This window comes from Callithrix jacchus, chromosome 9 (genome assembly GCF_049354715.1).
Source record: "Callithrix jacchus isolate 240 chromosome 9, calJac240_pri, whole genome shotgun sequence".
Classification (NCBI taxonomy): Eukaryota; Metazoa; Chordata; class Mammalia; order Primates; family Cebidae; genus Callithrix; species Callithrix jacchus.
In genome coordinates, this window is record NC_133510.1 from 71,864,298 (window position 1) to 71,881,402 (window position 17,105).

The 17,105-nt window shown below is 36.3% G+C and overlaps 1 protein-coding gene across 1 annotated transcript in view; it reads left to right on the forward strand.

The window, feature by feature from the left end:
* YEATS4 (YEATS domain containing 4) overlaps nt 1–17,105 on the forward strand; it is a 47,822-nt gene that overhangs the window by 1,132 nt on the left and 29,585 nt on the right. Inside the window, exons 2-6 of the mRNA XM_002752747.6 lie at nt 2,394–2,513; nt 7,236–7,302; nt 7,392–7,486; nt 12,710–12,802; nt 12,891–12,978. Coding sequence (XP_002752793.1) covers nt 2,394–2,513; nt 7,236–7,302; nt 7,392–7,486; nt 12,710–12,802; nt 12,891–12,978 — 463 coding nt within the window. The remainder of the gene's footprint in view (nt 1–2,393; nt 2,514–7,235; nt 7,303–7,391; nt 7,487–12,709; nt 12,803–12,890; nt 12,979–17,105) is intronic.

Here is a 17,105-nt window from a genome sequence, read left to right on the forward strand (position 1 = left end):
GTGTGCCTGGCACATGGGGAACATTCAGTAAATGTCAACTTCTGTTTTTGATGAAATTTTCATAGAGCTTTTCGTAATGTTTTGACATTGTGACATTTATTTTTCTCACATTTCCCACATCCTCTGGCATGTTAATTTTTAAGGCAGGACCCACTGGCTCCTGATAAAACAACTATTGTACCCCCATTTTTATTTATAGAGGAAAGGATATTTTCTTTAAAAAGAATCACCCACTTTTGTTTTGTTTTTTTATTTTTTTAATTCCCTTCTAACATGCTGCTGGAAGAATCACCTACTTTTGTACCAAAATAGTTAACCTGTAGGTTTTTAAAATCCTTATCTGTGTTATATTTTTACATAAGTATTATTATATTTGACTACAGACAGGGTCTCTGTTACCCAGGCTGGAGTCCTTGGCCTCTTCATACTTCACTGCAGCCACAAACTCCTGGGCTCAAGCGATCCTCTCGCCTCGGCCTCCCGAGTAGCTAGGGCTTCAGATGGGAGGCACACTGCCAGCGAGAAATTGGGGATTTATTTCTCTTTGCTGATTGTTAATTCGTTCTTTCAGCCATCTTTTTCCAATTTAGCTAAATTTCATCTAGGTAGAAATCTTGACAAGTGATTTCCCCTTTCATCGTTGATGACCTCTGCAAGTTCGTAGCAGCACCTTAGCAGCTATAGGATCTATTATACCCTCCCGGTGTCAGCGCCCTTGTACTCATTCAATCAGGCCTTCAACTTGAAGCCCAATCTGTGGTTCCCACAAAAGTGTCATCAGTAGCACTGTGATTTTAAGTTCTCATACAAACTGATTGCCTTCTTCTGAACTAACTTTAGGTTTATAGGTGTTGGATGTTGGAGTAGTTAATTATTCAGCCACAACGTTTTTCCATTTTTGTTCACTGGTTTTCTTCATTTCTTTTTCTTTTTCTCTTTTTTTTGAGACAGAGTCTCACTCTGTCGCCCAAGCTGGAGTGCAGTGGTGCGATCTTGGCCTACTGCAGCCTCTGCTTCCCGGGTTCAAGCGATTCTTCTGCCTCAGCCCCCCAAATAGGTGGGACTGCAGGTGTGTACCACCATGCCTAGCTAATGTCTTGGTATTTTTTGGTAGGGACGGGGTTTCCTCATGTTGGCCAGGCGGGTCTCGAATGCCTGACCTCAGGTGATCCATCCGCCTCAACCTCCCAAAGTGCTGGGATTACAGGCGTGAGCCACTGCCCCTGGCTGCTTTTCTTCATTTCTTCTTGTTAATTACATTTGGTCCGCACTTTTCACATGTGGTAAATCTTGCTCTTTTTCCTTCAGATACATTTCTGCAATGGAGCCATTGGTTTCAGATTCATGTGCAACATTCAGTATTTTCACTTCAATTGAAACTTTTTGTCTTTTCCATCTTAATCTGTCAATACTCACTGCCTTTGCACTTATCAGATATAAGAAATATGTATGTTAAACAAAGGACAAATGTAGCAAACATGTCATCAGCCAGTGTTTACCAAGCTTCAGTTATCCAAGTGCCACTTGGCCATTTTTGCTATGTCTAAATCCAACTGTAATATTTATTTTAACATTTACATTTAGACCGATTTAATTTTTAAAAGCCTCTAAGTGTTAATGTTTTTGAAGTGATAGGGTTGTTGTTGTAATTGTTGAGACAGTCTCACTCTGTTGCCCAAGGCTGGAGTGCAGTGGCATGATCTTGGCTCACTGCAATCTCCACCTCCCAGGTTCAAGCAATTCTCCTGCCTCACCCTCCCAAGGAGCTGAGATTACAGATGCCTGCCGCCACACCTGGCTAATTTTTATATTTTTAGAAAAGATGGGGTTTTGCCACGTTGGCCAGGCTGGTCTCAAACCACCTGACCTCAGGTGATCCACCCACCTCAGTGAAATTGTAGGTTTTAATTTCTAGTTACAGTTTTCTTTTTTTTAAATTCTGATTAAAAACATAAGTAAAAAAGTGGAAAATATTTGACCTTTATTCTACCTCTCACAAATTGCTGTTAATATTTATGCTATACTTTGGGAAACACTGCCACAGGCTGGGTGATAAAGGCATTACCACAGGTGATGCCAGTCAGAATTGGCAAATTTTATTTTAATGTCTAGCTTTCAGTGTTTAAGTAAAAGGCCTTTTGCATTTCTTTAAACAAAACTCTCAAAGTGCTTTACGTGGTAATTTAAATAAAAACATTTTCGCAGAGGGAACATTGTAATTCTGTTGGTTTTTTTTGTATTAATATGAAATGAGGGTTAAGTGTCTGATTTGAGAGAAATCCTGTGAGCAAACTATAGATTGTTACTCTTTAAAACAAGTTTTCAGAGCTCTTATTCTGCTTATTTAGGTAATGGTACAATATTCATTGATTTTAAAATTATTTTTCTTTTAGGGGGTTACTATTGTTAAACCAATAGTTTATGGTAATGTTGCTCGGTATTTTGGAAAGAAAAGAGAAGAAGATGGGCACACTCATCAGTGGACAGTGTATGTAAAACCATATAGAAATGAGGTAGGCACTCATTTTTTTCTGTAACTGTTTTGCTTAAAGTTGTCTGTAATTTGTTTTGCTTAAAGATAACCTGTAACTTTTTATAGTCACTTCCTGATTATAAAGTTGGCCCATTGCAGGAATGTTGTCAAAAAGTTTTTGAAAAAATAGAGAACTGTCATCTTCATAAAATAGTAGAAACCAATTTTCCAAAAATGTTTTCTAATTAAAATTAAGGTAACAAGAACTATTATGGTATAAATACAGTACAAGTACACCTTCCTAACATCATATCTCAAGTTAATATAGTATTTAATCAGGAGTTTCAGGAATCAGCAGCTAATCCTTGAAGTGATAATGTGGTAATAAGACCATCAAAGAATGTGAAAGATAGCTCTGCTGTGTCATCTGATTGCTGGTAATTTTGTTTCATTGCTGAATCTTCCCTGCCTGGAACATAGCCAGTACATAGTAGGTATTTAACAGGTATTTATTGAGTGAGTAAATTATTCCTCTATTTAAAACCCTTCAAAGTCCACCCAAAAACTTGCATATGAACATTGATACCAGCATTATTCATAATAGCCAAAAGGAGGAAACAACCCACTTGTCTATCAGCTGATGAATGGTTAATAAAATGTGGTATATCCATACAATTGAATATAATCAGGCAATAAAAAGTAAAGTACTGTTACATGCTACTGCATGATGAAACTTGAAAGCATTATGCTAAGTAAAAGAAGCCAGATATTTAAAAAGCCACATATTATATACTTTTATTTATACGAAATGTCTAGAAGGGGCAAATCCGTAGACAAAGAAAATAGATAAGTGGTTGCCAGTAGGTGGCAGGGAAGGGTATTGGAGTAAATGCTAATGGATCCGGCTTTCTTTTATGTGATTAAAATGTTCTAAAATTGTAGTTATGAGACTCTGTAAATATAACTAAAAACCATTGGCTAGGCAAAGTGGCTCATTCCTGTGATCCCAGCACTTTGGGAGGCCCAAGTGGAAGGATTGCTTGAGCCCAGGAGAGTGAGACCAGACAGGCAACATAGTAAGACTCCATTGCTAAAGAAAGAATAAAAGAAGATATCATTACAGTAAGATTCCAGTTTATTTTTTAAATAATAAAGTTAGATATGAATGTAGATATAAGGACATTTAAAAATTCCTAAAAGTAAATTAAAAAGTTAATAAACATTAATTACTATTGTACATGAGTTACTGTTTAGCATTTTTTATTCTTCTATAATGAGTTATTTATATATATATATATATATATATATATTTTTTTTTTTTTTTTTAATTTGGGAATGCATTTTTTTTTAAATTTTTTATTGCATTTTAGGTTTTGGGGTACATGTGCAGAACATGCAAGACAGTTGCATAGGTACACACATGGCAGTGTATTTTGCTTCCTTTCTCCCCTTCACCCACATTTGGCATTTCTCCCCAGGCTATACCTCCCCAGCTTCCCCCCTCCCCCTCTGGCCCTCCCCTTTTCCCCCAATAGACCCCAATGTTTAGTATTCCCCTCCCTGTGTCCATGTGTTCTCATTTTTCATCACCCGCCTATGAGTGAGAATATGTGGTATTTCATTCTCTGTTCTTGTGTCAGTTTGCTGAGAATGATGTTCTCCAGATTCATCCATGTCCCTACAAACGACACGAACTCATCATTTCTGATTGCTGCATAATATTCCATGGTGTATATGTGCCACATTTTCCCAATCCAGTCTGTCATCAATGGGCATTTGGGTTGATTCCAGGTCTTTGCTATTGTAAACAGTGCTGCAATGAACATTCGTGTGCATGTGTCCTTATAGTAGAATGATTTATAATCCTTTGGATATATACCCAGTAATGGGATTGCTGGGTCAAATGGAATTTCTATTTCTAAGGCCTTGAGGAATCGCCACACTGTCTTCCACAATGGTTGAACTAACTTACACTCCCACCAACAGTGTAAAAGTGTTCCTTTTTCTCCACATCCTCTCCAGCATCTGTTGTCTCCAGATTTTTTAATGATCACCATTCTAACTGGTGTGAGATGGTATCTCAATGTGGTTTTGATTTGCATCTCTCTGATGACCAGTGACGATGAGCATTTTTTCATATGATTGTTGGCCTCATATATGTCTTCTTTTGTAAAGCGTCTGTTCATATCCTTTGCCCATTTTTGAATGGGCTTGTTTGTTTTTTTCCTGTAAATCTGTTTGAGTTCTTTGTAAATTCTGGATATCAGCCCTTTGTCAGATGGGTAAACTGCAAAAATTTTTTCCCATTCTGTTGGTTGCCGATTCACTCTAGTGACTGTTTCTTTTGCCGTGCAGAAGCTGTGGAGTTTCATTAGGTTCCATTTGTCTATTTTGGCTTTTGTTGCCAATGCTTTTGGTGTTTTGGTCATGAAGTCCTTGCCTACTCCTATGTCCTGGATGGTTTTGCCTAGATTTCCTTCTAGGGTTTTTATGGTGTCAGGTCTTATGTTTAAGTCTTTAATCCATCTGGAGTTAATTTTAGTGTAAGGTGTCAGGAAGGGGTCCAGTTTCTGCTTTCTGCACATGGCTAGCCAGTTTTCCCAACACCATTTATTAAACAGGGAATCCTTTCCCCATTGCTTGTTTTTGTCAGGTTTATAAAAGATTGTATGGTTGTAGATATGCTGTGTTGCCTCCGATGCCTCTGTTTTGTTCCATTGGTCTATATCTCTGTTTTGGTACCAGTACCATGCTGTTTTGATTATTGTAGCCTTGTAGTATAGTTTGAAATCCGGTAGTGTGATGCCCCCCGCTGTGTTCTTTTTGCTTAGAATTGACTTGGCTATGCGGGCTGTCATTGGTAGCTTGATGGGGATAGTGTTGATTCTGTAAATTACTTTGGGCAGTATAGCCATTTTCATGATATTAATTCTTCCTAACCATGAACATGGAATGTTTCTCCATCTGTTTGTGTCCTCTCTTATTTCGTTGAGCAGTGGTTTGTAGTTTTCTTTGAAGAGGTCCCTTACGTTCCTTGTGAGTTGTATTCCTAGGTATTGTATTCTTTTTGTAGCAATTGTGAATGGCAGTTCGTTCTTGATTTGGCTTTCTTTAAGTCTGTTACTGGTGTATAGGAATGCTTGTGATTTTTGCACATTTATATATTTGCATATATAAACATCCTGAGTCTTTGCTGAAGTTGCTTATCAGTTTCAGTAGTTTTTGGGCTGAGGCGATGGGGTCTTCTAGGTATACTATCATGTCGTCTGCAAATAGAGACAATTTGGCTTCCACCTTTCCTATTTGAATACCCTTTATTTCTTTCACTTGCCTGATTGCTCTGGCTAGAACTTCCAGTACTATATTGAATAGGAGTGGTGAAAGAGGGCATCCTTGTCTAGTGTCGGATTTCAAAGGGAATGCTTCCAGTTTTTGCCCATTCGATATGATATTGGCTGTTGGTTTGTCGTAAATAGCTTTTATTACTTTGAGATACTTTCCGTCGATACCGAGTTTATTGAGGGTTTTTAGCATAAAGGGCTGTTGAATTTTGTCAAATGCCTTCTCTGCGTCAATTGAGATAATCATCTGGTTTTTGTTTTTGGTTCTGTTTATGCAGTGAATTATGTTTATAGACTTGTGTATGTTGAACCAGCCTTGCATCCCTGGGATGAATCCTGCTTGATCATGATGGATAAGTTTTTTGATTTGCTGTTGCAATCGGCTTGCCAATATTTTATTGAAGATTTTTGCATCTATGTTCATCATGGATATTGGCCGGAAGTTTTCTTTTCTTGTTGGGTCTCTGCCAGGTTTTGGTATCAGGATGATATTGGTCTATGAGTTATATTTTTTAAAAGCCACCTTTGCCAACAGAAGCCCTTTTAAGTGCCATAACTAATGAATATTCTCTGTAATTCAAAATAAAATCAAGAAAAAGAGGAGTTTTTGTATTCAACAGTCTTATATTCCTTTTAATTAGTTGTCCTTAGCTTTATGTAATATATATATATATATATATATATATATATATATATATATATATATATTTTTTTTTTTTTGAGATGGACTTTCTCTCTTGTTGCCCAGGCTGGAGTGCAATAGCGTGATCTCGGCTCACTGCAACTTCTGCCTCCTAGGTTCAAGCAATTCTCCTGCCTCAGCCTCCCGAGTAGCTGGGATTACAGGTGCCTGCCACCCTGCCCGGCTAATTTTTTGTATTTTTAGTAGAGATGGGGTTTCACCATGTTGGCCAGGCTGGTCTCGAACTCCTGACCTCATCTGCTTTGGCCTCCCAAACTGCTAGAATTACAAGCATGAGCCACCATGCCTGGCCTATGTAATGTAATTTTGTTCTTTAAAATTGACTATAGATTTGCCTTGGTTTATATGGTTATTTCTGTAACAGTACCAGATATGTAATGTTGTTTTAATGGAAAAAAAATAAAAATCGATTTAGAGTTTTATCTCTATAGAGGTATATGAAACCAAGATTTGCCAAAAAAAAAAAAAAAAGTGAATTAAGGACATGTATTTTTATGTATTACAAATTATAAAAGAATTCAACACAGTCTTCCTTTGTTTTTGTTTTTCAAAAAAAGCAAAATAACTTCCTAGGTATAATTCATGTTTTTTAGAAAATTAGGTTCCATAAAATTTGAGGGGAAGTATGTTTTTTTAAAATTAGGTACATATGTTTAGTGTATTCTTTTCCTAGTTTTCATACGTAGATCATAAAACTAATTAATTCCTTATATTTCAGGATATGTCAGCATATGTGAAAAAAATCCAGTTTAAATTACATGAAAGCTATGGCAATCCTTTAAGAGGTACAGTATAGTCTTTTGATACACAATATCCAAAGTTAAAAACAGCTAGGAAACTAAACCAATAATTTACTATTTTTTTCCCTCTTTAGTTGTTACTAAGCCTCCATATGAAATTACTGAAACAGGATGGGGTGAATTCGAAATAATCATCAAAATATTTTTCATTGATCCCAATGAAAGACCCGTAAGTAGCATTAATCTTTGTAAATATAAAATAGATTTCTTAGTAAATGTGAAAATATAATAATACTTAATGAATAGTGTTCATTCACATGTGTTTTATGTAAACTTACGGCACAGTGTATCTTGACATGAGTTAAGTTTTTCATTTTTAAGTGAAGTACTTTTCAAATCCGTTTTTTTTTTTTCAAGTATGGGAAGAAATAATATGAACATATATTGGAAAGAAACCATGGAAATCAGATGATCACTGCAGCAATAAAAAAATTAAAACCGTTATTTTCATTTGGTTGTTAGTAATAAACAAGTTGAGCCCATATGCCATGTAAAATGGTTTTTATAGTTTTTGCTAAACACCAAGAAATAGTTTTTTGCTTTTTTAAGCTGTTATCAGTATTAGTGCTTCATTTTAGAACTTATTTATGAGTCTTTATTTTTTATAACCACTGGCTTTTTCATCTTTTGATCTCTTCTTATCAGATTGTTGCTTGATAATGTAAAAAGTCCCTCCAGGCTTTTCAGGCTTTTGCTTTCATCCTTAGCAACTTTGTTAGGTTGTAATATGCTCATTTTAGAGATCAGGATACCAAGGCTTACAGGTCAAATCACTGCTCAGAAACATTCAGTTAATTCTGGTAGAGCTAGTTTTTGAACCCAGATATTTGCATTCATACCTTTTTCTAGTGTTTTTTCTTTTGGGTTAAACCACTAAGCCTTTTTTTTTTTTTTTTTAAACTATGGGGTCGAAACTCAGTAATGGCTCTCACATTCCACATATGTGGCTGGGGTTTAACTCCAATTTCAAGGCTTTAACAGTCAACACCATTAATTTTATCTCATTAGAATCACATCATTCTTTTATCACCATTTACATTTTAATTATCAGATTATGTTTTTTAAACTGTGTATGTATTTTTAAAGGAGTTAAATAATGCCTGGGCCAGTATTTCAGCAAACTAGTTCCTAACTAGCTGCATCAGAAACACCTGAGGTGCTTATTTATTTGTTTATTTTTGGTGAGGTGCTTTTTAAAAATTCAAACTCCTAGGCCTCACCTTTTGGAGAGTCTGATTCAGCAGGTTTGAATGTGGCCAGTACCCAAGGTGATTTTGATGCACAGTGAGATTTGGGACCCATTGACTTAGCCTTACTCTTCCCTTCCTATGTAGGAATTTATTTAGGCAGTCTCTCAAATGAGAATCTCATTGGGGCTTACATATCTCTAATACGGAGAATTAACTTATGTCACTAAGTAAAACACCCTATTCAAGGTTGGGGTAATTTTAGTTTTAAGAAAGATGTACTTTATTTTATGCTTCCTGAACTTTTTACTGATTACTATTCATACATTAGTTTTCTTTTCTCATGAGTAAACATTCATATCTCCTTTAAAAGTTGTTCATGTTTTCATGTGATGAAGTTTTTAGATTTCCTACCATCCATGTTGCCCTTCAGGAAAACACACTAATGTTATATTTTGTTTGGCAATTTTTTTTTCTTTTAAGACAGAGTTACATTCTGTTGCCCAGGCTGGAGTGCAGTAGCATAAACATGACTCACTGCAGTCTCCATCTCCGGGGCTCAAACAATCCTGCCTCAGACTCCTTAGTAGATGGGATCACAGGTGCATGCCACCATGCTCAGCTAATTTTTTTTATTTTCTGTAGAGATGGGGGCTCGCCATGTTGCTCAGGCTGATCTCAAATTTCTGGGCTCAAGCAGTCCTCTCACCTTGCCCTCCAAACATGCTAGGATTACAGTGTGAGCCACCATGACCGGCCAAGAAATTATTAAATATAGTGTCTGCTATTTGCAAGATACTGTTTAAGGGATTGAGAAGGATACTAAGATGAGACACTGACCTTAATGAGAATAGTTTATTAGGGAAAAGAGAGCATAGAATTTAGCAGATGTTGACGGAGAGAGAAGCAGCCCATGATGTTACTAGAGCAGAAACTCTTTTTAACTTTGTAAGATTGCTCTGTTTTCATTTTTATTTTGAGAATATGCTGCCTTACCTCTCTGTCTCCTCATCTGTTACCCCTATCCCCAGTTGGAAAATAAATCTATGAAAGAAATCATTGTATCCTGTAACCTCATTATGAGACAGCTCTCAACGTCACTCTTAGAAAGGTAAAATAATATAACCTGTGGCACTGATGTAGTGATTAATCTGTAGAATAGGTTCCCATATAGATCTATATAGGCCTGAATTTTATTTCTTAAAAAGTATTATAGTGTTTTTTAGTATAATTAGACTATTGTATTTTTTCAATAGTTGGCTCTTATAGAAAATGTCAAATGAAGGTTTATTTAAAATATATAAGAAAGACAACTTGGTTGGAAAGTAACTTGTGATTTACTTCTGTTGCCCAGTAACATATTATACAGATCAAGCCACTATAAAAAGAATTGTTATTTCTAAAAGCAAAATGCCAAATTGAGTTTTCATTACTAGAAATAGGGATTTCTAGGCAAGTATAGGCAGTTTCATTGTTCTAAGAATTTTCAAATACCACTCAAAATCAGGGTCATCTGTCTTGAAATGTTTTTATTGCCTATATCTGCATGAATGCCTCTGAAAGTCCAAATAATAAATTTAGGGGGGGGAGCTGGGGAGGGATAGCCTGGGGAGAAATGCCAAATGTGGGTGACGGGGAGGAAGGCAGCAAAACACACTGCCATGTGTGTACCTATGCAAATGTCTTGCATGTTCCACACATGTACCCCAAAACCTAAAGTGCAATTAAAAAAAAAAATTAAAAAAAATTTAGGGAAGGATAGTTTTATGATGTAAGAATTTTTAATTATAAAAGTCAGATGTGCACATGGTTTTAAGAGAAGATTTTTGAAATAAGTACAAGTCTTCTGTATTAGTTTTGTGGTACCACAAACTGGGGGGATTAAAACAACAAATTTATTCCCACAGATCTGGAGGCTGGAAGTCTGAAATCAAGGTGTTGGCCTTTAGGGGAGCATCTTTCCTTGCCTCTTTCAGCCCCAGGTGTTCCTTGGCTGTTGGAAACATAATTCTGATATCGTCCTTCATTGTCACATGGCCTTATCTTTCTCCCTGGTCTCTGTGTCTTCTTCTTTTATAAGGCCTCCAGTCATATTGGATTATACTCCGCCCTAAATGACTTTATCTTAATTATACCTGCAAAGACCCTGTTTCCAAATAATGTCACATCCACAGGAACTGAGAATTAGGACTTCATATCTTTTGTGTGCATTTGTAGTCCCAGTTACTTGGGAGGCTGAGGCAGGAGGATCATTTGAGCTTAGGAGTTCAAGACCAGCCTGGGCAACATAATGAGACTCCCATCTCAAAACAAAACACACCTTTTGCAGGGAGGTCACGATTCAGCCCATACCATCTTCCTTCTCCCGTCTTTGACCCCTTTTCCAAGAAAACCACTTTTTAACAGTTACCTGTTTTGAGTTCCTCTAGAAATTACTTACTCCCATACATCTTATATATTTAAATCCCTAATACTGGATTTCTCGACTGTAGATAGTATCTTTCAGGGCCTAATGATTACAGATCATTTTCTTCCTTTTTCTTCCTCTTTCCAAGTTTCTTTTTTTCATTTTGCTGAAGGAATTTCTTCAGAAAGGATACCTGAGAAATAAACTTTCAGAGCCATTGGCCATCTGAAATGTTCTTATTTTTTCTTCGTACTGGGGGTGAAAAATACTAGGCACTAAATGTAGATAGGCTTTCTTGTCTGGAGTGGAGAGAGAAGGGAAGGTCCAAAAGCCCAGCTACCTTATAGCATTCTTGACTTTGATACTTGCCAACTCTGAGCTTGGAGCACTGTAGGCTCCTGGGAGCTCTGGCTCCCACCTCTGAGGCAGTTTTCTTAAGTTTTCAGGTTGTGGTTTTTCTCTGTTACTGTTTATTATCCTGTTTGGTAGACTCATCTGCTTTCTGTCTGTTCCAGAAATTTGTCAAATTATTTGCTTTAAATAATTTGATATATAATTCATGCTCTCATTTTGTAGACAGTCTGTCTTTACTGTTATTTTAGTAGAATTCTGTGTATTTCCCTCCTTGTTTTTCTATATTCTTAGTGCATCATCTTAGCCTGGAAGATGTCCTTTAAGTAGGATACTTCTGCTGGCTGAGCCATGTCCAGGGAAATCTGACATTCTGTTAATTGAGGTAGATTGTCTTTTTTTTTTTTGAGATGGAGTTTCGCCCTTGTTGCTCAGGCTGGAGTGCAATGGCGCGATCTCCACTCACCACAACCTCCACCTCCTGGGTTCAGGCAATTCTCCTGCATCAGCCTCCTGAGTAGCTGGGATTACAGGCACGCGCCACCATGCCCAGCTAATTTTTTTTTTTGTATTTTTAGTAGAGACGGAGTTTCACCATGTTGACCAGGATGGTCCCGATCTCTTGACCTCTTCTTTATGGGGAATGGATGGTGCTTGTTTAAATTCAGTTGCAAGGAATTTTATATTTTCTAACTTTTTCAGTGTACCCTTCCTTGCTCTCTGTTTTGTGACTTTTGAAGAACAGCATTCTCTTACAATGATTTTAGCTAACTTTTTGGAAAATTGAGGTTTTCACAACTTCAACAAGAACTCTGTTGTTTTCCCAACTAGATTTTATTTTGCTAAAATAATCACACATTGTGCTTTGAAGCTTTTCCCTTGATGTCTTACTGTACCTGTTTTTAAGTATTTGAAGACATGTTGCTCTTCCCAAAGTGAATTATCACTGACCAAGTTTTAATTTATTTATTATGTCATTTATGTAATAATCTTATAGATTACCAAAGAAATTATCTTGCCCTCACCGAACTTTTTCATTCCTTTTAAAAGTATCAAATCTTATGGTAAATTTGTAAATTCTAATCTTCAAAAGCAGTTGTCACAATTAACCCACTTATGTAAGTAAAAGAATTCATGTTTCAGTGATTTCTCAGTTTAATTTCCATAGTTTTATCTTGTGCTACTTTTATAGTTTCTTCTCTAGTGATTCTTGAACAGATCTTTAATTACCCTCTTCAGAATATTCATGTTAAGTAGATATGAATGTATCTAATAGGAAAATAAAGGTACAGAAACTTTGGGTGATTTGCTGTAATAAGTTGCAATTGAAACAAGATCATGAATTTGATATGTATACATTTATTCCAGTCTCTAATTCAGTTAAAAGACAGTGTCTTGTGATGATAAAAACCATTGCATAGATGTGACATCTCTTTTTATTTCACAGGTAACCCTTTATCATTTGTTAAAGCTGTTTCAATCGGACACCAATGCAATGCTGGGGAAAAAGACAGTGGTTTCAGAGTTCTATGATGAAATGGTAAGAAGATTTTATAATGATAGTTTTAAAACTATTTGAAGTGGAGAACTTTGAAGTTATTGGGTTTTTGTTCATTCTGTCCCATTAGATATTCCAAGACCCAACAGCAATGATGCAACAATTATTGACAACATCTCGTCAGCTAACATTAGGAGCCTATAAGCATGAAACGGAATGTAAGTGCCATATAGTCATAATTCTGAAAAATATCGTATTCTATAATGGTGAAAGGATTGTATGTGCATGTGTCTTTATAATAGAATGATTTATAATCATACAATTAGTACCTTTTAAACTTTAAAAATGATGATACAGGTAAGTTTTTTAGGTGTTAAAAACAAGGTATGTATTACAGTAGAACATGTAATAAGGATGTTTTAAATTGTTCCCAAGTACGCTACTTTCTTTTTTTTTCTTTTTAAATTAATTTATTATACTTCAAGTTCTGGGGTGCATGTGCAGAATGTGCAGTTTTGTTACGTAGGTATACACATGCCCTGGTGGTTTGCTGTGTCTATCATCCTGTCATCTATGTTAGGTATTTCTTCTAATGCTAACCCTCCCCAGTCTTCCCACCCCCTGCTCGTTCCCCTATCTCCCACCCCCTGGCAGGCCTTGGTGTGTGATGTTCCCCCTCCCCACCATATCCATATGTTCTCATTGTTCAACTCCTACTTACGAGTGAGACCATGTGGTGTTTGGTTTTCTGTTCTTGTATTAGTTTTCTAAGAATAATGGTTTCCATCTTTATCCATGTCCCTGCAAAGGACATGAACTCATCCTTTTTTATGGCTGCATAGTATTTTATGGTGTATATGTGCCACATTTTCTTTATCCAGTCTATCTTTGATGGGCATTTGGATTGGTTCCAAGTCTTTGCTATCATGAACAGTGCTACAATAAATATATGTATGCATGTGTCTTTATAATAGAATGATTTATAATCCTTTGGGTATATACCCAGTAATGAGATTGCTGGGTCAAATGGTATTTCTGGTTCTAGATCCTTGGGGAATTGCCACACTGTCTTCCACAATGCTTGAACTAACTTACACTTCCACCAACAGTGTAAAACTGTTCCACACGCTCTCCAGCATCTGTTGTTTCCTGACTTTTTAATGATCACCATTCTAGCTGGTATGAGATGGTATCTCAAAGTGGTTTTGATTTGCATTTCTCTAATGACCAATGATGATGAACTTTCTTTCATATGTTTGTTGGCTGCATAAATGTCTTCTTTTGAAAAGTGTCTATTCATGTCCTTCGCCCACTTTTTGATGGGGTTGTTTGTTTTTCTCTTGTAAATTTGTTTAAGTTCTTTGTAGATTCTGGATATTAGCCTTTTATCAGATGGGTAGATTGCAAAAATTTTTTCCCATTCTCTTGGTTGCCAGTTCATGCTAATGATAGTTTCTTTTGCTATGCAAAAGCTCTGGAGTTCAATTAGATCCCATTTGTCTATTTTGGCTTTTGTTGCCATTGATTTTGGTGTTTTAATCATTAAATCTTTGCCCATGCCTATGTCCTGAATGGTATTGCCTAAGTTTTATTCTAGGGTTTTTATGGTGTTAGGTCTTATGTTTAAATCTTTAATCCATCTTGAGTTAATTTTTGTATAAGGTGTAAGGAAGGGGTACAGTTTCAGCTTTCTGCATATGACTAGCCAGTTTTCCTAACACCATTTATTAAATAGGGAATCCTTTCTCCACTGCTTGTTTTTTGTCAGGTTTATCAAAGATCAGATGGTTATAGATGTATGGCTTTGTTTCTGAGGCCTCTGTTCTGTTCATTGGTCTATATCTCTGTTTTGGTACCAGCACCATGCTGTTTTGATTGCAGTAGCCTTATAATATAGTTTAAAGTCAGGTAGCATGATACCTCTAGCTTTGTTTTTTCTTTTTTTATCTTAGGATTGTCTTGGCTATGTGAGCTCTTTTTTGGTTCCATATGGATTTTAAGGTGGTTTTCTCCAATTCTGTGAAGAAAGTCAATGGTAGTTTGATGGGGATAGCATTGAATCTATACATTACTTTGGGCAGTATGGCCATTTTCACAACATTGATTCTTCCTAACCGTGAGTATGGATTGCTTTTTCCATTTGTTTGTGTTCCCTCTTATTTCCTTGAGCAGTGGTTCGTAGTTCTCCTTGAAGAGGTCCTTCACATCCCTTTTTAGTTGTATTCCTAGTTATTTTATTCTTTTTGTAGCAATTGTGAATGGCAATTCATTCTTGATTTGGCTCTCTTTAAGTCTGTTATTGATGTATAGGAATGCTTCTGATTTCTGCACATTGATTTTGTATCCCGAGACTTTGCTGAAGTTGCTTATCAGCTTAAGGAGATTTTGGGCTGAGATGATGGGGTCTTCTAAATATACAATTATGTCATCTGCAAATAGAGACAATTCGACTTCTTCATTACCTAATTGAATACACTTTATTTCATTTCCGTGGCTCATTGCCCTGGCCAGAGCTTTCAATACTATGTTGAATAGGAGTAGTGAGAGAGGGCATCCTTGTCTTATACCAGTTTTCAAAGGCAATGCTTTCAGTTTTTGCCCATTTAGTATGATATCAGTTTGTCATAAATAGCTCTTATTATTTTGAGATATGTTCCATTGATACCTAGTTTATGGAGAGTTTTTAGCATAAAGGCCAAGTAGCCTACTGTCAAGAAGGGTGAAATACAGCCTCTCACATTCCCTGAAGTACTGTTTGTCTATTTTATTCCCTAATTACATTTAAGTATAGTTTTTCACTAGTCTTGCTTAGCCTGTCATTTTCTGTTTACTAGTCTTTGCTAATAAAGTCTGTATGAAGAACCTTGCAGGACATAATTATGCTTTTGTGTACTGTGAACTAGTTTATCTTGTATTTTTACCAATGTCATTTTACATAGTTTCAGATAAATGCTCAAGTGTTGACTATCTGACTGCCACATTGATAATTGGTCATGTTACATTTTTTCACCAAGCTAACATGGTCTCAGAATCCTGTACACATTGATGCATGCATCTATTCTCAGTTATTTCAATTGGCATTTAATATAAAATCTATTTGTCATCCCTGTGTTAACATTTATGTCACTGTTTAATCATTTATTTGCTCATTTATTTATTATAATATGTAGTGGATACCAGTTGCATGCCAAGCATTGTTCTGGGTGAATATATAGTGAATACCAGTTGCATGCCAAGCATTGTTCTGGGTGCTAGGTGCTGAAGTTAGAGCAGAGTCTGAATCAGACAAAAAGCTCTATTCTCATGGGCCCTACATTCTAGTAGGAGGAAGATAGGTATTAAATAAATAGAATAAGCAAGTATAAGGTAATGATTAGGTGCTTTGAAGAAAAACAGTGGAGCAGAGAGCATCTTTGGTGGGAGATGGCTGGAGTTTTATATACTGATATCAAAAATATCAATGAGGAAATGCTTTCTGAACATTTGGAGACCTAAAGGAGTAAGGGAATGATCTAAGAGAAGAATGTTATGTGTAGAAGGAGCAATGAAGACAAAGGCCCTGGCGTAAGAACATGGCTGAAGAACAGCAAGTAGTCCAATATGACTAGAGTATAGTGAACAAGAGGACAAGGAGATCAGATCAGAGAGGTTAATAGGGGATGAGGTTATATAGGGACTTGTGGGTAAACTGTAAGGACTTTAGATTTTTAAACTGAAATGTGAAGTCATTTGTTGACTTTTGAACAAAGGAATGACATTATTAGATTTAACTTCTTTAAAATGTTTAATTTTTGGGTATGTAGTAGGTGTATATATTTATTGGGTACATGGGATATTTTGATGCAGGCATACAGTGTCTAAAAATTACATCCCGGAAATGAGATATTCATCACCTCAAGCGTTTACCCTTTTTGTTACAATCCAAATGTACTCTTTCGGTTATTTTTAAATGTACAGTTTCATAATTATTAACTATAGTCACCCTGTTGCACTATCAAATACTTAATCTTATTTATTCTTTCTATTTTCTGTACCTGTAACCATCCCTCACCTACCCACCCACTATCTCTGGTAACCGTCATTTTATCTCTGTCTCATGAGTTTTTTGTTTTGTTTTGGTTTGGTTTGGTTTGTTTTTTTTTTTGTTGTTGAGACAGAGTCTCACTCTGTTGGCCTGGCTGGAGTACAGTGGCACAATATCAGCTCACTGCAACCTCCGTCTCCCAGGCTCAAGCAATTCTCCTGCCTCAGCCTCCTATGTAGCTGGGATTACAGGCTTGTACCACCACACCTGGCTAATTTTTTTTTTTTTTGTACTTATATTAGAGACAGGGTTTCGCCATGT